Here is a 20,487-nt window from a genome sequence, read left to right on the forward strand (position 1 = left end):
CCCGCCAGACAGGGAGTTTATTTATTACTACACAGAAAATGATGATTTCTGCAGACTTGTCTCGGGCAGAATTACCGCACAGAAAGAATGGGTACCATAAACTTAGAACTTTTGCAGTTTAAAAGTTTGAACTTATGGATTGGATGAATCTACAAGTTCGGAATTTCGATTAGCCTAGAAATGAACCCAGGTAAGAAACAAAGATGCTCTTACCTGGGCCGCCTGCTATCTAAAAGGATATTCAGAATAGAAATGATTTACAGGCATTTATCGTTAGACGGATTTGATATTTTCTCAAGAGGGGTTGGTGTTTTAGGTCGTAGATTTGTCTAATTTCTTGCGTGCTCGGTTTGTTTTTACTGTCGCCACTGCGATCTTCTCTCGCCTAAAAATCGTTAAATAAATTAGGAGGGTCTCTTCCTTACCATTGTTCTTTCCCTTGCCCTTGTTATCTCTCATCGCCCACTGTGGAACATCCGATCCTTTCTCCTTGCCCATTCGTCTATCGATAAAGGTACTGAGAAGCGAAGTTCTGAACTGCAGATGCTTGGTCTTCTCAATAACTTGCTGGTGCGCATTCGTGGCGTGATCAGACATGACCACGTGGCCTCGCTTGGTGTCGATTTTCGCGTCCAAACGGGCGTTTCTGATCAAGTTGACGATCCATCGCTCGGCTTCCTTTTCGTTCATATTGAGCTTCTCCGCCAATCGAGAGATGCTGATAAGAAAATGAAGTTTCTGGTTGCATAATTGCCAATTCTTGCCAATTATTAATTGGCGTAATTTACCTGATACACTGATGAATTCGACAGAAAGTTTCGAAGATAATTTGTCTTGCGTTTTCGATGAACTCTGAACAAAATTTCGTAACAAATCAAGAATTTCACGGATCAAGAACCTTTGGTGTAGTTTCTCAAGAAGAAGTCATTCTCCAAGACCTTTTCGCACTCCTCCAAGTACACTTGAGCTTTCTGGAAGTCAAATTTGACGTACAAACTTGAAAAAGTATAATTCAAATCTTGAGTTCAATAACTTTTACCAAAGAATAAACTCAGTGATGGGATCTTTGTAGGCATATTCTTCTTGTTCGATGATCTTGACGAGGTCACGTTCGATTGTCTTTCGCTTTCGAGAGTTGATTGAGAGGACAACAGCTGCAGTGAGGTATCTGAACGATTAAGTCAATCAAAGTAGGAAAGGAGGGTCGGATCTACCGAAGAAGCCAAGGAGCCATGGTCTGGATAGCGTGAGTATAGTCAGCGTTGTGAAGGAAGAGCTCGATAAGAAGTTCTTTGCCACGGGAGAGGCCGTTGAAGAAGATGAAAAGCGACCAGTGAAGAAGCCATGTTCGCTGCTGGAGGAGCTGAAGAGCAGAGGGGCCTCCTTCGCGACCAGATGTCTGGTCAATGTTGTCACGGAGCTAAAAATGACAGCTGTTTTAGATCGACCGATTTGGTGAGAGTTTACCTGGATCATAGCTTCGTGGGCGACTTCGAACTGCTCAGAGCAGATAGCGGCGGCTAGTCGACCCCAGACAGCGTCCAACGAGTGGCTGTGGTTCTGAGGAGCGAGCTGAATGAATCGACCGAGCCATTCCAGCGCGAGCTCGTAGTTGCCAATGTCGTAGTTGAACTTGGCGTACTTGTAGATGTCGTCGACGATGGACTCCTCGTATCCATGGGTGGAGATAAGAAGCTCAAGCACTTGAGAAGACGCTCGCATAGTGCGAGTTTGAGCTTGGAAATCAGGATCAGAGAACAAGTCGGTGAGTTTTTCGAAAAACTCGGATTGAGTGCGCAATTCCTTGATGACTTCGTCCTTTTGGGCATCGTATTTGTCGGTGCTGTCGCCTATCTCTTCTCGCACTTCTTTCAAATAATCAATCATCTTGGTGTTCTTCTCCAAAAGATCGGCCTTGGCGCGCATAATCGATGTTCGATCGAAGATAGCGATTGTGCCACTTATCAAGTGATAACAAAGATGTGTTTATGTTTATTGTAAGATAGATAATTATGAATGAAGATTTGAATCCACGATTCCTGGAATGAGATTCCAGCATCATCAAAAGCATATGGGGATCAAGAGATCGCCCCAACTTGGACGTCAAATCATGTTGAAGGGCGATGCTATCGTCCGAACCGCCAGCCATACTAGTAAGACAGACGAATTTTAATTTTGCCAAATGATTCACTGCATAAAGGTATCCTTGTTGAAATAAATAAATATCAATTGTTAAAGTTGAAATGACAAGAAGCAAGACTTTGATACAATCTGATAGACAATTTGAGAAAAAGCTAACTGAAGATGACACAGTCTGAATGATTAAGGCTTTAGAATTCTAGAGGAGCTCGATGGCCATGGCAATGCCTTGGCCGCCGCCGACACAGAGGGCAGCGACACCACGAGTTTTGGATTGTTGTCGGAGCACGCTAATGAGTGTTGTCAGAATTCGACAACCACTGGCGGCCAGAGGATGACCAAGTGCAATTGAACCGCCGTTGATATTGACCTGAAGATAGTTAGTTAGCAAGGGATTTAGCAATAGAGCGACGCGCTACCTTAGATTGGTCAATTCCGAGTTCACGGAGGCATCCGAGAGACTGAGCAGCAAAGGCTTCATTTAACTCGAAACAGTCTGTTTCTTCAAGCTTCCAGGGACACTTTTCCATCAGTTTTCTGATCGCAAAAACTGGTCCTAAGCCCATCACTTTCGGATCACTAAATATTCAAATGAAGTCGTGTCTGAAATCGTCAGATTTACCATCCAACAACGGCGGAACAAACGATTTTTGCGATTTTATTGAGTCCAAGTGATTCAACAGATGATCTGTTCGCTAAAACAACTGCTGATGCTCCGTCATTCAGGCCACATGCATTTCCTTTAGTAACAGTACCGTCTTTCTTGAAGACTCTAAATGTGTAGCTATTCATCAAGCCTCTTTTTTATGCAACTCACGGTTTGAAAGAGGCGTACTCTTCCGCCGTCCAAACAGATGGTCCCTCGTCCGCATCAATTCCAGCGACACTGACGATTTCTTCTTTGAAGAGACCATTATTTTTCGCCGCCAAAGCTTTTTCCATCGTATTTCGAGAGTACTCATCTTGCTCTTCCCGGGAAATCGAGTATTTTTCAGCAATATTTTCAGCCGTTATTCCCATGTGAATCCCGTTGATTGCGCAAGTCAGACCATCCACCATCATCGTGTCTCCCAAAACGACTCCGTCAAAGTTATCTTCTTTCATTTTAAAAGTGCCCATCGCCTTCTTGCTTCGCAGATTGGAGCCATGAGCGGCGGTCGACATTGATTCCATTCCACCAGCAACGATTACGGAAGCATCGCCAGCTTTGATCGTCCTAGCGCCATCAACAACAGCCTTCAGTCCAGAAGCACAGAGAATAGAGACTTGTCCAGCTGGGCAGCTAAACATATCGTCATTACTTTAATTCGATAAGATGAAAGCAAATACCTTTCAGGAAGACCAGCTTTGATTCCAACTTGTCTCGCTGGATTTTGACCGTGCCCAGCGCTCAGTACATGGCCCAAAATTAACTCATCGACGTTTTCGACCTTAACGTTGGCTCTTTTGATGGCTTCGCTAACTGTAGCGACACCAAGATCGACTGGAGATGTGTTCTTGAACTGTCCCAAAAACTGGCCAATGGGAGTTCGTGCTGCGCTACATATAAAGACTTCCTCCATTCGTTACTCTATTTTATTCTACAATTGTTGGTTTCAAAAGACTGAAAGATAAGTCAAGGAAGCGTTTTTCATGTTTTGTGATATGGCGGCAGTTGAATTTATTCTGCATGTGATAATAAATGGCAGTGAGATAAACCTGAGAGTGAATAATTTTCAATTATTGAACTAGTACAGTGATCGTCTAAGACGATTCGTCTTCGACTTGCTGTATCTGTGAGGCGACATCTTTGTCGAGAAATAACTGGATGTAGGTGAGGTTTCTCCTTCCTATTTTTATGTTAGATTTCGGATTACAGTTGTTAATATTACCTAGTACTGTATTTTCTTGGATTGTGCGTACTCGATTATCACTGAAAGAGGTCCATCTCTGTGTGCAGATGTTTAATACATCTGATGTGTAATGTCCGCTGTTTGCCTCTTTGCCATGGCTGAAAGTCAAGTATTCGAAGATAGAATAACAAGAAAAGCTGATTACTTTCACACACAATAGTCTATGTATATATATAATATATTACTGATTAATCGTAGCGACGAGTCCGTAACTCATGTTTAAAAGCGGCTCCTCTTTGATCTTTATTTTGGCGTTGTCGTTCAACTGCTCGTTTATGTCAGCGGGAAGGTACGAGGATGTTGACTCGATGGAAGAAGGCTCCAGCATTGGCTCGTCATTCGGAGGCTCTTCCTCGTCACTGTCTTCGAGAGACCTAGCCATTGCGTACTTGATTTGTTGCTCCTCTGAAATTCTTCTTTAATATGACGTTTTTGACCTTGAAAATCACCTGTAAGTTGTTTGACAGCTCTAGCACCAAGTCTCTTTTTGTAGAAATCGTCAGAAACGCCTATTCCCGACGAAACAACAGCCGTCTTTTTCGTCTCAATCACTCGTAACTTCTCTACCGCCTCCTTCGCCACAATAAGTTCCCCTGGAGAGAGAACATGCTTAGCATTGCTTTCTCTTGCTTTCTTGTCGACTACGTATTTGACACTCACGGTGGTGGATAAATCGATTGTGTTCGACGATTTTTTGCAAACAATACTATTCTAAAAGCGCTGATAGATTCGAAAATGACCATTGATGGTTACCTCTTCTCTATTCCACTCAGTCAAGAGTCGCTGGAAATGAATGATCATCACTTTCGGACTCTTAGATATTCTCGTTTTGATGTCATGCGTCGTATTCTCCCCACACTTGACGCAGTTTTTCTCAACCTCGCTGGAAGTAAATTGCTCCGTGATGCAATTCTGCACAGTTTGCCTATTCTCGGGTACTGTCATCGACAGTGTCAGCTCTTTGTCGCTTGTGTGCGATTTTTCGTTGCAGATTCGGCATGTGCGCTCGTTTAGCAGCTCGATCTCGAAGTTTTCGGTGATTGGGCAATTAGCACAAGAACTGTACACTTGAATCTCGCGCTAGAATTTGTTGTTGACGATGAATCGTTGAATTAATCTTACCCTTAGACTCTCCATTAGAGAAATCAAGAACTCGTGGGCATCCTGCATATCGTTGTTATCAAACTGATTGTGGTTGCGAATGAAGATCTCGCGAAACTTGGCGATCAGCGTTTCTCGAACTTCTGGATCTTCAGATTCGAACAGCTGTTGAGTCACTTCTAGTAGCGAGTCCTGGAGGATTTCTTGTTGGGATTCTCGGACCTGTTGGGTGAAACAGCGCAGGGAACTGATGAAGACAGGAAGGGCAAACAGAGCCTGAAGGAATGGAATTAGTCGAGCACGAGCAATGATCAAAGAAAGAGCAGGATAATGATCGTCTCAGCAGGCGTTTTATCAAGAACAGAAGCCCGACTCCGCGCCTAAGCCAAAGTACTTTCGGATTTCATCTATCCGGGTCTGTACCCCTGCGCCAGTTGTCATCATTGACGATCACCTACCGGTAAGAGCGGTCAGCTCACCGGGTAAACCTCTCACCTGGATTATGGCGTTCATATATAGGGGTTTTCACGGGAACGGCGCGGCGCGCTCCGGGCCTTCCACCGTCAAAATCGAACTCTTATTTTTTATCAAAAATGAAAATTTAAATTATCAAACGTACTAATTAAAGGTCGCAGATTCCAAATATCGAATTTTTATTCTATATTAATGTCAAATTATGCCGAAAAATCACTTTTTGCACAAATTTTCTTGCTTTTCTCCCGGAGTACATCAAAATACACCTCTGATTTTCAGATATGATTGATAATAGACCTTTATCACTTATCTCTCAAAAATTCAGAATCCAGCAACATTCAGCAGATACTCAAACTGAGGGTTAACTAATCGGAAGGGCCTGGGCGCGCGCTTATTTACAGAGCGCCCGGGGAGCAGTCCGAACCTTTTTGCTCAAGGTGACAAAATCAGGTGGTTCGATGCTGGAATCCGGGGATTTCCGATTTCGGTATTTTTGGAATCAGCGGATCAAATTTAGTCTACTGTGTGAATTTCAGAAACATAGCATAACTTTGAAATTCCCGTGAGAAACCCTATTCATATAGCAGGTGTTCCCAAGATTCGTCAGTCCACCGTTCATTTTTCTCGTAGCAGGGGCTTTCTTATTGCCCCCGAGTTCTTGCGAGTCTTCCTTGTCTTCACCAATTACAGTCAAGGCCATTTCAACTTCTTCCTGGACATTTTCGTATTTCTAAATTAAATTTAGAAAATTTGAACATTGGCAAACAATGAAAAGATGCAAAAGTGATGATTACCTCGAGCTCTTTTTCCTGAAGCCGACGAGATTGGCGTGTCTGAAGTTCTTGGAAAACTCTCCGATTTTTTTCTTTTCGAGGTTCTTTTTTCGAGTTATCCGATTTCAGACTTATAATCGGGTCTCTGTCGTACTCTGTGAAAGGATCCATGGAGAAATCTTCGTCGGAATTCTTCCGAGACTTTTTTCGGCCCCTCGTTTTCGGCTTCTCGTTTTCATTTCCTGATTTAGGGCTTACCTAATAGAAAATGTACAATAAGAAGTAAAATAGCTCAATAAGGGCCTTACCATAAAATGGTCGGTGATGGTAGTTTGTGTTTTTGAAACTTCTTCGTCTGAATTATTGTTTGAACTTTGAGGAACTCGTTTTCTCTTCTTTTTCTTAGCAGGTTCACCAACTGATTTCGCCGGCTTTTCATCGGTTTTTGGAGGTAGTGGCTCGTCGATTTTTACTTGGGCAATGTCGTTTTCGACGGACTCGTCGTTCTCTTCCTGCTGATTTTCAGGAATCGATTTGGGCCGCATGACATGCTCAATGTTCGGCGAAGGCAGACTGTCTTGAGACCTGAAAATCATGGGTAATCGACATTTATCAAAATAAATAATGAAACTTACGATTCGCTGGAAATTTCTATCGGCTCTTGAAGAGTCTGTCCGCCTGCGTCGTCCACTTCCATGCTTTTTCTCTCAAAATCTTCCTCAAAATTTCTTCATACGATATTTCTCTTTCCCAGGTCACAAACTCCTGTTAGAGGAAGTCTAGGATGTTTGTCGAGAAATCGAAGAGTGGAACGAAGAGAATTGAGGGAAATCGTAGGTTCGTGAAGGTGCGGGAGCGCCAATCGCGCGCCTCGATCAAAACTGGATTTCCACGAGCAAAAGATTCTCCAAGCGATTTTCTCGAAGAGATGACTATCCCTTGCTGGCTCCTCGACTTTGATTTCTGTGGGAAGATTAATTTCTGATAAAATGAAAAACTACACATAGGTTGAGAATCATCCCTGTGATTTCTGCGATAAATATAGCGATAATATTGCCGAATTTGTGACAATTAATAATAAACGCTATTCAAACTTACTGTTATAAGAATACTGGCTTGAATCAACGTTTTTCAGTAAAAAAATATTAAAAAAGAATCATTTTACAGAATGTCGGTCATCATCAAGGCACCGAATCGCGAGCAAAACGTCTCTTTCCTGAACAAATTAGACGATGAAGAAACTTGTGTGAATCCAGGAGATGTTATAACGGAGAATACTGATTTTATGCGAGGCCATGGAACCTACCAGGTTATTGCCTGTCTGTCCATCCCTTTTCTACCTCTTCTAGGCTTCATCAAACGAATTACGAGCATCAGTAGCAGGAACAGTAGAACGAATCAACAAGCTAATTACAGTTCGCCCGGCTAAAATGCGCTACAATGGAGAAGTGGGCGACATTGTCGTTGGGAGAATTATAGAAGTGCAGCAAAAGCTCTGGAAAGTGGATTGCGGGACCAGGTTGAATGCGTTTTTGAACCTAGCGGCTGTTAATTTGCCTGGTGGAGAGCTCAGAAGAAGAGGAGCAGATGATGAATTGGTGATGAGGAAGTTTTTGCAAGAAGGAGATTTGATTCTAGGTAAACTTGAAATAAAAGAAACAATGAATGCTTTGTTAGGCACTCTGAAGAAAACCTAAGTTAGGGTCTGAGAGTCTGCGCGCCCTTATATTAAAGATCTTTCAGACCCTGACTCAAGTTGCCGGATATATATAGCTGCGTACGGTTTCTTGATTTCTACTGATTTATAATTTAGCCGAGGTTCAAAAAGTCCGAGAAGATGGCTACCTAAACCTCCACACCCGAAGTTTAAAATACGGCAAACTCGGCCCAGGCGTGTTGATAATTGTCAGTCCCTCGCTTATTCGCCGCAGAAAGCAGCACATTCACAATCTACCATGTGGCGTTACCGCGATTTTGGCGACGAATGGATTCGTTTACTTCTGCCCGCTCGTTGAGGAAGATATTTCGATCGTGAAAGAAGTTGATTCGGCGACGAGGGAGAATATTTGCAGATTGCGGCAAGTGACACTGTCGCTGGCGAAGCATCGCGTGAGCCTGTACGATTCTTCGTTGTTATACGGTTTGATTGAACTGTTGATATTATGGCTACCAGCTTCATTTAGGATTCGAGGCAAGTCTACACTTTCCAGTAGCAGAAATCGGCTTTGAATCGAACGAAGAAGAGTGGCTCGCTGAAATGAAATCGCGAATCGACCGGGATCAACAAAGCTGATCTTCATTTCATACTGCCTTCAAACTTGCAAATTACAATTAAAAAATATCAATAAAAGATTGACTTTCATCAATACTATCGATTAGAAATCGGACTGTAAAAATGGCAAATGCGTCGATGGTGAAAACGGAAACTGGAAATGAAGTGAGAGTTATTCAAGAGCCGAGCAACGGCTGTCCAACACCATGTCCACTGAGACTAAAAGACGCAATCGAGCAAATCGCGCTAGAAGGTCGAGATGGAATGACTGTTGAATGTCTGCTCTACCGTCTGGGCCACCATCCCCAAAGTGCGAAGCTTCTGGAAATGCTTCCCCGAGACCGAGAACTGACCTTTTGGCAGCTCTCGGAAGATCGCGCGTTGCCTCAATTTCCAGTCCGTGCTTCCATGACGGAATCTGACTCGCTACTCGATGCAACTTGCGCTGACGAAAAAGACCAAGAAAGAGACCCTTATCTACCTCCCAAACCTGCCTTAATCACCGACATCACAGCCGACGCTCGTGCCAATCCAAAAGAGCTATTTTCTCAAACTGATTCGTACTCAAGAATTTCCATTGTAGCTTCCAAAAGACAGCGGTATTCAGCAATTATCAAAGGTAAAACAAATCTACATCACTTCAATCAATTCAATCTAAGACACGAACCTGACAATTTCGCACCTTGAAAGCTTAGATGTCAAGCATCAATTTCTCATTGAAAAAATCACCCGGTCCAGGGAAGCAGGATGTCTTCAAAACATCCTCAATAAAATTAAAATGCCTGGCGACGAAGAAAACAAAAGCAGCGGGACTCACATTCAATACCTAATCCGACCGCTGGAAGAAGCAGGAATAGTAACAAAGCAGCAATATGCGTACCGGCTGAATGGGCGCGTCCGCCACCAAGTTCTGATTATTCTAGCGCGGTTTACGAGGGATTACAGGACGAAGCACAAAGTCCTGGCGGAGAAAATCCTCGGCATTCTGAAAAACGCGCCAGGCTATCGAATGTCAATGGTGCAGGTGAAAAACGAACTGCGACAGTTCAACGAGGGCCGCAGAATTCCAGACGATCTCTTCAAGAAAATCTATCAAAATTTAAAAAGCAACGAAACAATCGACTACTGCCTAAACGACTTTTCAACGCAAAGAAGAGTCCATACGATTGGCGAGAGAGACATGTTCTTGACGGAGAAATATGTCAAGGAGAACTTGAGCTACCAGGAGAAACCGCCGCCGTTCTTTCCCCTCACCCATGGTGTCCCCATTCTTCATCAAGGTAACTACGACTTCATAAAGATTTTGAATAAATTTACTGCTCCGTCAGTGCAAGGATGAATATCCGCATGTCCCTCCGCGGGAGTCGGTTCGCTGAATTACCCGTTGACGGGTAACATCATTCAGAGTTAAGAAACTGACCTCCATCCTCATTTCTAACCCCACTTAACCACATGAACGGTCGGTTTATGGTATTTTCTTTTAGTGTTTGCCTATGCTGAGTACCGTGGCGACGCGGGTTTTACCCAACGAGATCTGCAAGACGAATTTCTGGTGTGTTTCGGAAAACTGGAAGCTAGAAACCTAATTCGAAAGATGAAAAAGATGGACTACATAAAAGAAGTTGGAATGAAAGAGGATGGAAAGCAAAAGCACATTATTTACAAGCTAAAGCCTGGCCTGACTCTTACTGGGTTTAGATTTGAAGATACGCCAGCGTATACTTACAGGAAGTACCTGATGAGCGAGGGCAATGATACGAACGCGGCGGATTGCACTGAGTCGCTTTTTGATCAGCGAATGAGGATCATTCTCAATTTCGTTGAAAAAGAACAAGTCGTTCCTGATTACAAATTCAAAGATATCGTCTCGATCATCCGCGACGAAGAAAAGCTTTCAAACTATACTGTCGATCGACGTACTATCCTGAAGGCGCTCAAGAAACTGGAAGAAAGGAAAGAGATTACCATCCATCGAGAAATGATCACTTTGGTCATGTCTACTGCAGATGACGATGAAGCCGGGACCGACCCTGAAGATTGCCCAACGGTAGACGCTACTTTCTATGTCTCGTCAAAATGCGACCAAAAGAAGCTTGACTACTTCATCAGACAACACAAGATTCGAATGGAAATCGACAATCTTCTTCGATGCGAGCCATCGAGACGAGCTTTTGGGCGGATTCAAGGGGAGTTTGACATTCCGAAATTCCAGCGTCTCAAGGCTGTCCATCTCTATTTCTGGCACTTGGCACATTTGAGCGATCCGGGAATGTTTGGTGACCTGGACGTGCTTTCTCAAAAACCGAGGATTTACTGTCCTGGAGGCGAGTGGAAAGAATTCGTGCCTCCAGTTTATCCACCAGCTCATCTTTCCGAAGGTTGGATAAATATCGGAGAAGCCTATCTTCATGTGCCACTCTCCATCTTCCGAAAGTTTGCTCCTGGCGCCATGATCCACTTCAACGATCCGGACAAACGATCGTTTCTCAAGCGCAATCCGAACATCTTGCTGCGACATATGCCCAATCAATTGAGAAAAGATCTCTTTTACGGGCGTCAGAATTTGCACTCGCTCTACGAGTGCCTGGAGAAACTTGCGTACATGGGCCTTTGCTCATTTGAATCACTGCCAGATGCGAGGAGAAAAGTAAACGGACATGATGATCCAGGTTCGATACTCATTTTTTGACTAGCTAACTGTTCGTCTAGGGCAAAGCTGCTCGCCCTGGTTCATGAGTAAAGACGTTTTGAATGTTTACATGCATAAAAAAGCGTCGGTCCTCGACACTCGAAGTTGCCTTCCTGGATACATGTTTGTCAAAACAAGTGGTAGTTTCTCACGCATCTCGTTCGACTTCAAAAGCCTGGCCGACGTCGAAAGTTACTGGTCAGAACTTCAAGCTGTTTGTACAACGACACCGTTGAACAAGAAGCTCTACAGTGCCACTACTGAAGATGAGGACCGCGTTTACGATATCTATCTGGACGATGAAACTTGCATCGCGAGGAATTCGATTGACAACAGTAAAACTGCTGAGCAGCTGCGAAAAGAATGGATTGTTGACCACATTAGGTAACGATATGAAGGGATTATATGAAGGGTATATTTAGCGAAAAATCGAAAAAGATGATTTGTTTTTACTTTTCGTTGATAGCTTTGAATTCGAGCTTGAAATCGATGGGAACGATGAGGGGTGTCTTCGGGTTCTTGAATCGTGGGTCGGACTTGACGTCAACCTTGTCAAAAAGGTGGAAGCTCACTTCAAGATATACGGTCAAAATGCGATCAACAAAGAGAACTGATTACCTTCTTCGTTCCCCGGGAGTCCACAGTTATCGATGCGGATGAAGCCGTTCGCCTTGTCAGTATAAGCTCCTAAAAATAATTACATTTTGATTCAGATAAATATTTTAGTAACGTCTTTCTTCTGGAGTCATTGCGTTTACTTTCTTTTTCTTCTGATCCTCTGTAAGATTGTCGTAGATATCATCCTTTTTTGTATAAGGGTGGATAGCGACCAAATTGTAGGCAATCGAGTCCAATCTTCGAGGGAGCTCTGCTTTGATCACAACTATGCGCTTTCCATTGACTGCGATTGACTTGAATTTGAGAGCGCAGCATTTGTGCCATCGAGTCTCGTTAAAATCTTGGATTTCTGCGTCTAAAACATCACCGGCTGCATTTCTTTGAATAACGACTGGAACAGCTTTCGGGAGGGTGTATTTAGTCGACCATTTTAATAATTGTAAATCAAATTTATTTTGAACCCTTGATCTATCTGAAAGACTCGAAGCTCTTGTTGAATTCGATCATTGATAAAGTTCGCCAACTTGACATTAGTTTTTTGCATTGAAGATTGATTCTTGAAAACCCTTTCGAGCCCCCCTTTAATTTGATCGAAATTCTCATTCAATGTTTTCTCTATGTCCTCCTTTGACTTGTTCAAAGTAGCAGCTGTCATTTGCGTATTTCTGCGTTCATTTTGCTGCGGTTTCGGAATAGGATGGCTCTCTGCGGACATTTTTATTACTCTGATTTGGTCAGTAGCGTTGAGAAGTTTATTGAGTCCGAAAAACAAATCACAAGTTTGTCAATACTGTTCCAACAGTGTCCTGGCAACATAATCAGCAAATGCAAGCCTGACTCAATAATTTTTTTTTTTGACGATAAACGCGTTGATAGAAACTGTTTTATTTCCTGAAATGCATGGCTCTGAAATCGATTTCAATGTCCACAGGAAGCGTTTCGGGTGCGATACCATCGTGGAATCGAGGATCTGAGTAGATGTCGGTAACGTCGGAAATTTTGACCGTGTCTAAAAATTTCCTGGATTATTCGATGACTGAATGTCTTCCTTACAGATATCTCCTTCTTTGGCATTCTCGCTGTAGCACACTGGCTCAGTCTTGTCATAGTGAGAGTACACTTTGAATCTGATTTCGTATTTTTCCATGTAAGCTGGCGTGTGTACTTTGATGTTCAAATGATGACTTGTTCCTTCGGTCGTCACAATAAATGTAAATTTGCAGCCTTTGTGCCACTCGCTCTTTGAAGCTTTGAGCTCGCTAACTTCCAAAAGCTAGTAGGTAGTAGATAGAATATCGTAGCGAAAAATAATCTTACCACGCCGTTTTCCATCTTGCATTTGACAGGGATATCGAGATGAAAGTATCGAATATCAATCGACGATACTGTCTTGAGCTTTTTCGCCACGGTCAGATTTTGCTGCTGGATATAATTCATGCCTTCATGGACTTTGGCAAATGCCTATTTGAAAAGATTTGTTATTTTATCTTCCCTGCTGTCTTACCTGTTTGATTGCGCCAAATGCAGCTTCAAGATTTTGCTTCGCGATTTTCTGTTCTTTTGTTAGATTTTCCTCTGGAATCGAAGAAAATGCAGCCATTTGCGGCTGCCCCGGCATTTCCTCTTGCATAGGCATTCCTCTCGGCTGTGGAGTCAACTCCGCCATATCTTGAATCGGAGCTTGTAAAACTGACCAGCCTTCTCTTTCTCTCGTTTGCTCTTTTCAAGTTCCCTTTCCAAACAAATGTCAACAGTCTTCGTCGTAGCAACGCAATTATCCATGCACAATTTGAAATAAAATTTTATAGGAGACTGGATCCTGCACCACTTGACGATGGTCAAGCACCCGGTCCACAAACTGGTGCTGCTGGACTTAGTCCTTGGCTATTCTCGCATCTCGATCGGAACTGGGTCCGAAAGGAAATGATCAAAGCAGAAGAAGAACAGGCGAAAAAGAATCATCTCGATGCAATGCGTACTACCTGGAAGAAGGACGCAGACGGTATCATCTACAAAACAACAATCAAGCGAAGAGCGACAGATGGAGGAAAGAGGAAACCTCTGCCTAGAAGTCAAGCGAAGAAGCGACCAAGAAAAAATGTCCCAGAAGCGAACCTGCCGAAGATTCAAAAGATGAGCAGTCTGAGAGTCCCAAAAGACATTCCATCGGCACAAGGAAACATGTGCCACGACAACCAAGACATCGAAATCATCTTGTCAAAGCAAATGTACACCTTGAATGATGTGCCGATGGCGATTAAACGAACGAATTTCAAAGCAAACGAAGATGAAGTTCTTTTCCACCTGAAAGTTACATCATCAGTCCTGATGGAAGGAATATTAGGCGTGAGCTTTCCCGGAAACAGCGGCACCGCACCTAACAAAAACTCCCAATGGCTGGATCTTTGCATTCCTCACACGACGCTACGAGATTATCTTCGTACAGAATGCGGGTCTCTTGACAAGACCTCATTCTCCTGCTATCGACGTTTGACCAAACACACCCGTTACAGGGCCGAAAATCGACATGATCACATGCTTGATCAAATTTCTGACGATCATGACTTTATCCAGCGATATTCTCCCGAGGCCGAGGAGCTGAGTAAGAAAATCGAGGCGGAAATGAACCATGGAAAGGTCAACTGGACAAGCTCAAACTTGTTCCAGGATTTCTTTAGGAAGATTTATACTTATGTGAAGGAGCAACGCTACAAGCATACATTCGATCTGCCATTGAAGAGCTCATCTTTGAGACGATATGTTATAAGGAAAGAGTTTTAAGAATTTTTCTATATAAAGTTTTGACATTTCAAGCGATTAAGATTTTCCAACTTTACACGTGTATTACAGATTCTCTAATTTCATCTAAGTCCATCTAACTCACCTGAGGGACGCATTTGAAAAACCACTTCCTCGTGAGGTGAGCGCTCGACAGCCACAGATGTTCGACCGGCTTTACAGACAGTATGGAGGTGCTCAGTCGATTTCAGATGTGCAGACATTCATTGCTGAGAATGTGTTCTCAAACATTCTCATATCCAGCAACACCTTGATTGGCGCTGGTGGCGGCTATCCGAAGATCACTCCCGATATCACGAAAGAACTGATTTTCTTCGCTCTCGAAAAATTCAAACCTTATGTATTGCACTAAATTTTTCTCGTATCAAAGCTTGTTTAGGACATAAGCGAGGCAATACGATGGCTAGTGAAGGCAAAAGTTTGCAAGAAACTGCCCCGAACAGATGCGAAGAGTCTTGCATTTGAGACTGTCAAAGAGCTTGTTGAGAATCAAATGGATGGACTGATCATTAACGAGTTCAGCAGGCAAAAATTCCAAGATCAGTTGATAAGAAAGAATGATTTCGTCAAGTCGGCCGACACTTTAAAAGAACTCGACTCAAAGCCTGTGGTGGAGTTGACAACTAAAGGAACAATGTCCGAATTTATAACCCTCGCTGAAGGGGTTGTAAATGGAAAGCTCACCGCGACCAACATCATGCCAGAAAAAATACTCCTACTCTTATTGACCGAAAGGGAACGAAAAGACTTTCAAAAAGAAGCGGAGCGATTCAGAGATAAAACGTTCGAGGATCAAGAAGTTGAAATGGCGAGAAAAGCAAAAGATCATTACAAGCATTTGTTAGTGATGAGAGGAAACTACGAAATCGTCGACAAGTCGGTGAATCCAAACAGCAGAAACGCAAGCGATAGAACTAATTCGCGAACGATGAATCTGATTCCTACAACGATTTCTATCGAAACAGGTCCGAGAAGCATCAATGAAGGCGAAAAAATTGCTCCAGTTTTCCGTGCGATCAAATACAGAATCCCCGAAGGCGGCAATCCTCTTGTGGATAAAAGACCGATGGCAAGAAAAGTCCTTCGTTATTGCAATAAAGGCGATTACAGACCATCTGCTGCGAAGAAAATCGAAAACATTTGCCTGTGGATTGTTCAGATTTTGAGCAACGTAGGGGAGCTAGAAATACTTCAAATATAATTGTTTTTTAAGGCCGGGGTCTCTGGAATGGATGTCTCAGCAATATTTGAAGATGCATTTAATAAAGGCAAATCGTTTGACCCAAAGGAAATTGCTGATTCGATAGAATTTCTTACAGAAGAAGGCTATATCTACAAACTTGGAATAGGAAAGGTTCCAGAATACTTTTTGATTTTTTTGCAAATCCTAGATAGAAAGATAGAATTCGAACCAGTAAAAGAAACTGAAAAATGTTTGCATTACAAGCATGCAAAAGAGTGGTTTATCGAGACTCCAACGACAGAGTCGATCGAAAACAGAAAGAAGGATAAGAACGCACCCCTCATTCCACAAAAAGGAGTGGCCTTCGTTCAAGCTTGGAATGATTTTGACGGCGGAATAAGCAGCGATGCTTTTGGCGCGATAATGTGCAATATCGTGGATTTGATTTCGTCAAATCCTGGAATAACGCAAGAGATGATTCTTACTCAAATTATTCACCGTATAGTGGGCCCCGCCAGGTAAGAAGTCCTGAATTATTGACTCTTGTTTGAGCCGTTCTTTAGCATTCTCGATCTGCTCGGAAGGTTGGAAAAGGTCGGCATTATTGAGCAAAACCGAGTGAAGAGACTTTCATCGTGCATGCCGTTTGAAGAGGATGACAACGAGGAAGAAAGTGAAGTCATTTATTACGAAATAACTGCTACTGGAATTGAAAAAACTGCTAGAATTATGGAAACTTTAGTTGACAAATAAGTTTCCGCCTTTTTCCTGTTCAAAATGTTCAAATTCTTCACCTACTCAATCGTTCTTGATTTCAGATTTCTAATTGAAAAGAAGTGGAAGCAGAATGTTCAAATAAATATGGACGAAGTCGAACCAACTCAGCTTCCAACAACAGCTTCGCCGAAAACAGAAATCAACAACCAAAAGAATCAAACAATAACTGATCATTTCTTTGCCTTCCTCGACATTTGCGTTTCTGAAGTTGAGCTTTACTGGTATCAAGCAGGAACACAGGACAAATTACTGACGATCCAACTTGTTGCTTTGTTTATCATCTCTCTCGCTACAATCATTATTTGGAAGCGGACAAAGCCAAAGCTCATTGAATTTCAAGGATTTCAACAGATTGAGCGGAACACTGCTGCCAACAAAAAACAGAACTAAAGATGCCACGACGCGTGCCCAATGAAGGTTTGCGATCCGGATTTTTAGCATTTCTTCAATTTTTATAGTCATCGTCGAGCTTCAAAAGCAAACAGAGAGTGTCCGAAATGTTTCAATCGTTGCCCATGTTGACCATGGAAAGACGACTCTGGCTGATGGCCTAATTTCCTCAAACGGAATCATTTCTTCCCGCTCCATCACCGATCAGATGCGATACCTAGACTCACGTGAGGATGAACAGCTGCGTGGAATCACGATGAAGTCGTCAGTCATCTCCCTTCACCACAAAAACTCAGCTGGTGACTACTTGGTGAACTTGATCGACTCTCCTGGCCATATTGACTTCTCTTCCGAAGTTTCCACTGCTGTCCGTCTATCAGATGGCTGCCTCGTGGTCGTCGATGTGGTAGAAGGTGTTTGCCCGCAAACAAAAGCTGTACTGAGGCAGGCTTGGTTGGAGCGGCTCAAGCCCGTTTTGGTTCTCAACAAAATCGATCGACTAATTTTGGAAAAGAAACTAACAATGTTGGAAGCATACCAAAGATTGAATCAGGTTCTTGAGCAAGCAAACGCAGCTGTGGCTCTGTTATTCTCCGCTGAAGTGATGCAGGAGAATTCAAGAGAACGAGAAAACGCTGAAAAAGATTCAGCTGAAGACATAGAGGACAACTGGACAACGGGAATCGGAGTCATTGATGATTCAAAGCTGTACTTTGCTCCAGAAAGTGGTAATGTCGTCTTTGGAGCGGCTTTTCATTCATGGGGCTTTACAATTGACTATTTTGCCGACATTTACGCAAAGAAACTTGGCGCTAGGAAAAATGTCCTCAAGCGCGCGTTGTGGGGCGATTACTACATCAATATGAAACAGAAGAAGATTGCAAAAGGAGCGCTAGAAAAAGGAAAAGACCCCGCATTTTGTACATATATACTCAAATACTTCTACGAGATTTACAACCTGGTTGCTGATAAGAATAAAGAAAAATGTATGGCATTTGCTCAACAGCTCAAAATCAAAATTTATCCACGAGAGGAAAAGTCAATCATGACGTCGCCGGATTCATTTCTAACAACTCTTCTTGGTCAATGGTTGCCTATCAGTAATGCAGCTTTAGACGCTATCATTCAGCATGTTCCAAGGTTTTTACCGACTTTTAGCATCTAATTCAACCCGATACTTTTAGTCCAAAACGTCTTCCAGCTGATAGAATTGAAAAATTACTTCGTTCTGATCAATCTCCTCCCGACGAAATTGTCAAAGCGTTTTCTCAGTGCGACAGGGATTCTGACGTCAAAGTTTGTTTCATTTCAAAGATGATTGCTGTGCCTAAAACTGAGCTTCCTCAAAATCGAAGGGGTCCGCTTACAATGGAAGAAATCCGTTCTCGCCGAGCAGCTGCAGAGGAAGCTGCACGGAAAACACTAGCCATTACGGAAGATGAGGTTAAGGACTCTTCTGTGGAAAGGTCAGCGAGCTCGGAAGAGTCGCATGTGTTCATCGCGATCGGACGAGTTTTCAGTGGCAGTCTGCGTAAAGGTGATGTGGTATTTGGTCTGGGAGCAAAGCATCGTGTAGGAGACTCAACTTACTCGGAGGAAATAACCATCGGAGAGCTCTATCTCGTCATGGGTAGAGATTTGGTGTCTATCGACGTAGCTCCGGCTGGATCCTTAATTGGAATCGGAGGAATCAAGGAATCCTCGAATATGATCATCAATACTGGAACGCTCTCAAGCACCTTGAACTGCCCTTCATTCGCACCTGTTTACATGGAAGCTGTGCCGATCCTTCGTGTTGCCGTGGAGCCCGAAGACCTTATGGACATGGAAAAGCTTCGAGAAGGTATGAGGCTTTTGAATGTTGCTGATCCATGCGTCGAAATTATGGACACAGCGACAGGAGAGCTCGTGCTTGGAGCTTGCGGTGAGGTGCACCTTGAAAAATGCCTTGACGACCTCGAGAAAATTTACTCAAAGATCAAAGTTGTTAGATCTGCGCCGATCGTTCCGTTCAGAGAAACTCTTATTGAGCCTCCAAAGGTGGATGAGCTGGGGGAAAACTTCGGTCAGCAACAGAAAAACTTTATGAAGAAGTTTCTCGAAATGGAAAGCCGTGGTCAAAAATTGGAGGATGACGAAAATGACAGGGAGGAGATAGATCAAGCTTCCGGCTCCGTCTCTCTATATACTATCAATCGACAGGCGCGGATTAAAGTCCAAGCTTTTCCACTGCCTTCAGCTGTCCGCATTTACTTAGAAGAGAAATCAGACGATATACGATCGATTGTCCTTGGAAAGTCCTCCTTAGATGAAGTGGAGAAGTTACGCTCAAATTTGATGGGTGCTTTTCACAAAGCTGGGTTTGCGAAATCCTCGGCAACTGTCGATCAAATTATTGCATTTGGCCCCGAAGGATTTGGACCTAATATCTTGCTGAATATGGTCGAGGTATGCTCTTGAATGTTAAGACACTAATACTTTCTTTTTTAATTAGGGGTATGAAGATAGGTCAAATTTTTGGAGCGAGAAGCAGCAAAATATCAAAAGCTTAGATCAACAGCTCATTTCAGGATTTCAAGTCGTTGCTAGTTCTGGACCGATGATGGAGGAGCCCATGGCGGGTGTTGGTTTCAGGTGTGATTCTCTTTTTCCTACACCTTGAGTAAGGCGGATATTAAGACTGCTCGAATGGGAAGTTTTCCAAGACGATAATTTCGACATCACCCTCACATCTGGGCAGCTTATGAGCACTGTAAAAGAAGCCTGTAGAAAATCTTTCTCAATCTTGCACAAGCGACTTCTCGCTGCGATGTACACGTGCGAGATTCAAGCATCGTCGGAAGTCCTGGGAAAAGTGTATGGAGTCATTGGAAAGCGCGATGGAAAGATTCTGGAAGAGGATATGGTCGAAGGAGCGGACTTGTTCAACATCAAAGCGGCTATTCCTGTCATTGAATCGTTCGGATTTGCTGATGAAATAAGAAAGGTAAGAATTTTTTTGATTGGGCGAGGTTAAGAAAGATTTCTTTAGAAAACATCTGGCTTAGCGTCGCCTCAGCTTCGTTTTAGCCACTGGAGCGAGGTCGAAGGGGATCCTTGGTGGGTGCCTACAACCGAAGAAGAAATTCAGGTCCGTTCACGAGTTTTTTTGCCTATAAAAACAAGAGTTCAGCACTATGGTGAGAAGGCAGACTACGAATCAACAGCGAAGAAATACATGAATCTGATAAGAAAGCGCAAGGGTCTTTGGATCGAGCAAAAAGTAGTTGAACACGCTGAGAAACAGCGAACGATAACGAAGAATAAGTAATGGAAAATGTGCTAAAATAGTTATTCTGAATAGTTCAAATCAACTTCAAATGCTGCTTTAAAACTTCTAG

The 20,487-nt window shown here is 43.1% G+C and overlaps 9 protein-coding genes across 9 annotated transcripts; 4 read left to right on the forward strand and 5 right to left on the reverse strand.

Annotated features, from left to right (window-relative positions):
- Positions 1-353: 353 nt before the first annotated feature.
- LOC145704809 (eukaryotic translation initiation factor 3 subunit E-B-like) lies at positions 354-1,978 on the reverse strand. The gene is made up of 7 exons (XM_081782279.1): positions 1,468-1,978; positions 1,215-1,420; positions 1,040-1,168; positions 899-996; positions 789-852; positions 426-718; positions 354-385 (listed from the first exon to the last, which is right to left on the reverse strand). Exons 1-7 carry the CDS (start codon positions 1,924-1,926, stop codon positions 357-359), a joined length of 1,278 nt encoding a protein of 425 aa, XP_081638405.1. The 5' UTR covers positions 1,927-1,978; the 3' UTR covers positions 354-356.
- A 200-nt stretch (positions 1,979-2,178) lies between these two features.
- Positions 2,179-3,825, reverse strand: LOC145704812 (acetyl-CoA acetyltransferase-like). The gene is made up of 5 exons (XM_081782282.1): positions 3,469-3,825; positions 2,957-3,421; positions 2,762-2,911; positions 2,559-2,718; positions 2,179-2,509 (listed from the first exon to the last, which is right to left on the reverse strand). The coding sequence occupies exons 1-5, from the start codon at positions 3,699-3,701 to the stop codon at positions 2,339-2,341; spliced, it is 1,179 nt and encodes a 392-aa protein (XP_081638408.1). The 5' UTR covers positions 3,702-3,825; the 3' UTR covers positions 2,179-2,338.
- Position 3,826: 1 nt separating this feature from the next.
- LOC145704802 (ubiquitin carboxyl-terminal hydrolase 37-like) lies at positions 3,827-7,190 on the reverse strand. Its single transcript, XM_081782272.1, has 11 exons — positions 7,015-7,190; positions 6,688-6,964; positions 6,401-6,637; positions 6,182-6,336; positions 5,628-5,640; positions 5,154-5,408; positions 4,785-5,111; positions 4,481-4,742; positions 4,217-4,436; positions 4,011-4,129; positions 3,827-3,968 (listed from the first exon to the last, which is right to left on the reverse strand). Exons 1-11 carry the CDS (start codon positions 7,074-7,076, stop codon positions 3,883-3,885), a joined length of 2,013 nt encoding a protein of 670 aa, XP_081638398.1. The 5' UTR covers positions 7,077-7,190; the 3' UTR covers positions 3,827-3,882.
- A 330-nt stretch (positions 7,191-7,520) lies between these two features.
- Positions 7,521-8,718, forward strand: LOC145704820 (exosome complex component RRP4-like). Its single transcript, XM_081782291.1, has 4 exons — positions 7,521-7,688; positions 7,729-8,017; positions 8,193-8,519; positions 8,563-8,718. The coding sequence occupies exons 1-4, from the start codon at positions 7,548-7,550 to the stop codon at positions 8,670-8,672; spliced, it is 867 nt and encodes a 288-aa protein (XP_081638417.1). The 5' UTR covers positions 7,521-7,547; the 3' UTR covers positions 8,673-8,718.
- Positions 8,719-14,739, forward strand: LOC145704800 (uncharacterized). Its single transcript, XM_081782270.1, has 5 exons — positions 8,719-9,270; positions 9,311-9,931; positions 10,136-11,320; positions 11,361-11,724; positions 13,767-14,739. The coding sequence occupies exons 1-5, from the start codon at positions 8,775-8,777 to the stop codon at positions 14,737-14,739; spliced, it is 3,639 nt and encodes a 1,212-aa protein (XP_081638396.1). The 5' UTR covers positions 8,719-8,774.
- LOC145704821 (uncharacterized) lies at positions 11,736-12,703 on the reverse strand. The gene is made up of 4 exons (XM_081782292.1): positions 12,438-12,703; positions 12,071-12,369; positions 11,959-12,027; positions 11,736-11,911 (listed from the first exon to the last, which is right to left on the reverse strand). The coding sequence occupies exons 1-4, from the start codon at positions 12,671-12,673 to the stop codon at positions 11,790-11,792; spliced, it is 726 nt and encodes a 241-aa protein (XP_081638418.1). The 5' UTR covers positions 12,674-12,703; the 3' UTR covers positions 11,736-11,789.
- Positions 12,830-13,668, reverse strand: LOC145704597 (uncharacterized). Its single transcript, XM_081782057.1, has 4 exons — positions 13,463-13,668; positions 13,276-13,419; positions 13,012-13,231; positions 12,830-12,967 (listed from the first exon to the last, which is right to left on the reverse strand). The coding sequence occupies exons 1-4, from the start codon at positions 13,622-13,624 to the stop codon at positions 12,843-12,845; spliced, it is 651 nt and encodes a 216-aa protein (XP_081638183.1). The 5' UTR covers positions 13,625-13,668; the 3' UTR covers positions 12,830-12,842.
- An 86-nt stretch (positions 14,740-14,825) lies between the features above and the next one.
- On the forward strand, positions 14,826-16,724 carry LOC145706189 (uncharacterized). Its single transcript, XM_081783716.1, has 5 exons — positions 14,826-15,097; positions 15,137-15,928; positions 15,971-16,104; positions 16,177-16,458; positions 16,504-16,724. The coding sequence occupies exons 1-5, from the start codon at positions 14,900-14,902 to the stop codon at positions 16,691-16,693; spliced, it is 1,596 nt and encodes a 531-aa protein (XP_081639842.1). The 5' UTR covers positions 14,826-14,899; the 3' UTR covers positions 16,694-16,724.
- Positions 16,725-16,761: 37 nt separating this feature from the next.
- Positions 16,762-20,480, forward strand: LOC145706188 (elongation factor-like GTPase 1). The gene is made up of 7 exons (XM_081783715.1): positions 16,762-17,134; positions 17,176-18,247; positions 18,292-19,555; positions 19,602-19,741; positions 19,787-20,093; positions 20,139-20,237; positions 20,280-20,480. Exons 1-7 carry the CDS (start codon positions 17,110-17,112, stop codon positions 20,415-20,417), a joined length of 3,045 nt encoding a protein of 1,014 aa, XP_081639841.1. The 5' UTR covers positions 16,762-17,109; the 3' UTR covers positions 20,418-20,480.
- The last annotated feature ends 7 nt before the right edge of the window (positions 20,481-20,487 follow it).

Source organism: Oikopleura dioica, chromosome PAR, assembly GCF_907165135.1.
Source record: "Oikopleura dioica chromosome PAR, OKI2018_I68_1.0, whole genome shotgun sequence".
Taxonomy (NCBI): domain Eukaryota; kingdom Metazoa; phylum Chordata; class Appendicularia; order Copelata; family Oikopleuridae; genus Oikopleura; species Oikopleura dioica.

Coding starts and splice junctions, on each gene's coding strand:
- LOC145704809 (XM_081782279.1), bottom strand. CDS start 1,926: ATGCGCGCCAAGGCCGATCTTTTGGAGAAGAACACCAAGATGATTGAT. Junction 853..898: donor CTTGAGAAACTACACCAAAG/GTTCTTGATCCG, acceptor AATTTTGTTCAG/AGTTCATCGAAAACGCAAGA. Junction 386..425: donor GGGCAAGGGAAAGAACAATG/GTAAGGAAGAGA, acceptor AACGATTTTTAG/GCGAGAGAAGATCGCAGTGG.
- LOC145704812 (XM_081782282.1), bottom strand. CDS start 3,701: ATGGAGGAAGTCTTTATATGTAGCGCAGCACGAACTCCCATTGGCCAG. Junction 2,912..2,956: donor GAGTACGCCTCTTTCAAACC/GTGAGTTGCATA, acceptor CTACACATTTAG/AGTCTTCAAGAAAGACGGTA. Junction 2,719..2,761: donor TGTTCCGCCGTTGTTGGATG/GTAAATCTGACG, acceptor TTGAATATTTAG/TGATCCGAAAGTGATGGGCT.
- LOC145704802 (XM_081782272.1), bottom strand. CDS start 7,076: ATGGAAGTGGACGACGCAGGCGGACAGACTCTTCAAGAGCCGATAGAA. Junction 6,337..6,400: donor TTCAGGAAAAAGAGCTCGAG/GTAATCATCACT, acceptor AATTTAATTTAG/AAATACGAAAATGTCCAGGA. Junction 3,969..4,010: donor CCAAGAAAATACAGTACTAG/GTAATATTAACA, acceptor ACATAAAAATAG/GAAGGAGAAACCTCACCTAC.
- LOC145704820 (XM_081782291.1), top strand. CDS start 7,548: ATGTCGGTCATCATCAAGGCACCGAATCGCGAGCAAAACGTCTCTTTC. Junction 7,689..7,728: donor GAGGCCATGGAACCTACCAG/GTTATTGCCTGT, acceptor TACCTCTTCTAG/GCTTCATCAAACGAATTACG. Junction 8,520..8,562: donor CGATTCTTCGTTGTTATACG/GTTTGATTGAAC, acceptor AGCTTCATTTAG/GATTCGAGGCAAGTCTACAC.
- LOC145704800 (XM_081782270.1), top strand. CDS start 8,775: ATGGCAAATGCGTCGATGGTGAAAACGGAAACTGGAAATGAAGTGAGA. Junction 11,321..11,360: donor AAACGGACATGATGATCCAG/GTTCGATACTCA, acceptor CTGTTCGTCTAG/GGCAAAGCTGCTCGCCCTGG. Junction 11,725..13,766: donor TGGATTGTTGACCACATTAG/GTAACGATATGA, acceptor AAAATTTTATAG/GAGACTGGATCCTGCACCAC.
- LOC145704821 (XM_081782292.1), bottom strand. CDS start 12,673: ATGTCCGCAGAGAGCCATCCTATTCCGAAACCGCAGCAAAATGAACGC. Junction 12,028..12,070: donor AATGACTCCAGAAGAAAGAC/GTTACTAAAATA, acceptor AATTATTTTTAG/GAGCTTATACTGACAAGGCG. Junction 11,912..11,958: donor ACTCCCGGGGAACGAAGAAG/GTAATCAGTTCT, acceptor TATATCTTGAAG/TGAGCTTCCACCTTTTTGAC.
- LOC145704597 (XM_081782057.1), bottom strand. CDS start 13,624: ATGGCGGAGTTGACTCCACAGCCGAGAGGAATGCCTATGCAAGAGGAA. Junction 13,232..13,275: donor GCAAGATGGAAAACGGCGTG/GTAAGATTATTT, acceptor ACTACCTACTAG/CTTTTGGAAGTTAGCGAGCT. Junction 12,968..13,011: donor TGCCAAAGAAGGAGATATCT/GTAAGGAAGACA, acceptor GGAAATTTTTAG/ACACGGTCAAAATTTCCGAC.
- LOC145706189 (XM_081783716.1), top strand. CDS start 14,900: ATGTTCGACCGGCTTTACAGACAGTATGGAGGTGCTCAGTCGATTTCA. Junction 15,098..15,136: donor TCGAAAAATTCAAACCTTAT/GTATTGCACTAA, acceptor AAGCTTGTTTAG/GACATAAGCGAGGCAATACG. Junction 16,459..16,503: donor CGTATAGTGGGCCCCGCCAG/GTAAGAAGTCCT, acceptor GCCGTTCTTTAG/CATTCTCGATCTGCTCGGAA.
- LOC145706188 (XM_081783715.1), top strand. CDS start 17,110: ATGCCACGACGCGTGCCCAATGAAG. Junction 18,248..18,291: donor ATCATTCAGCATGTTCCAAG/GTTTTTACCGAC, acceptor CGATACTTTTAG/TCCAAAACGTCTTCCAGCTG. Junction 20,094..20,138: donor TTGCTGATGAAATAAGAAAG/GTAAGAATTTTT, acceptor AGATTTCTTTAG/AAAACATCTGGCTTAGCGTC.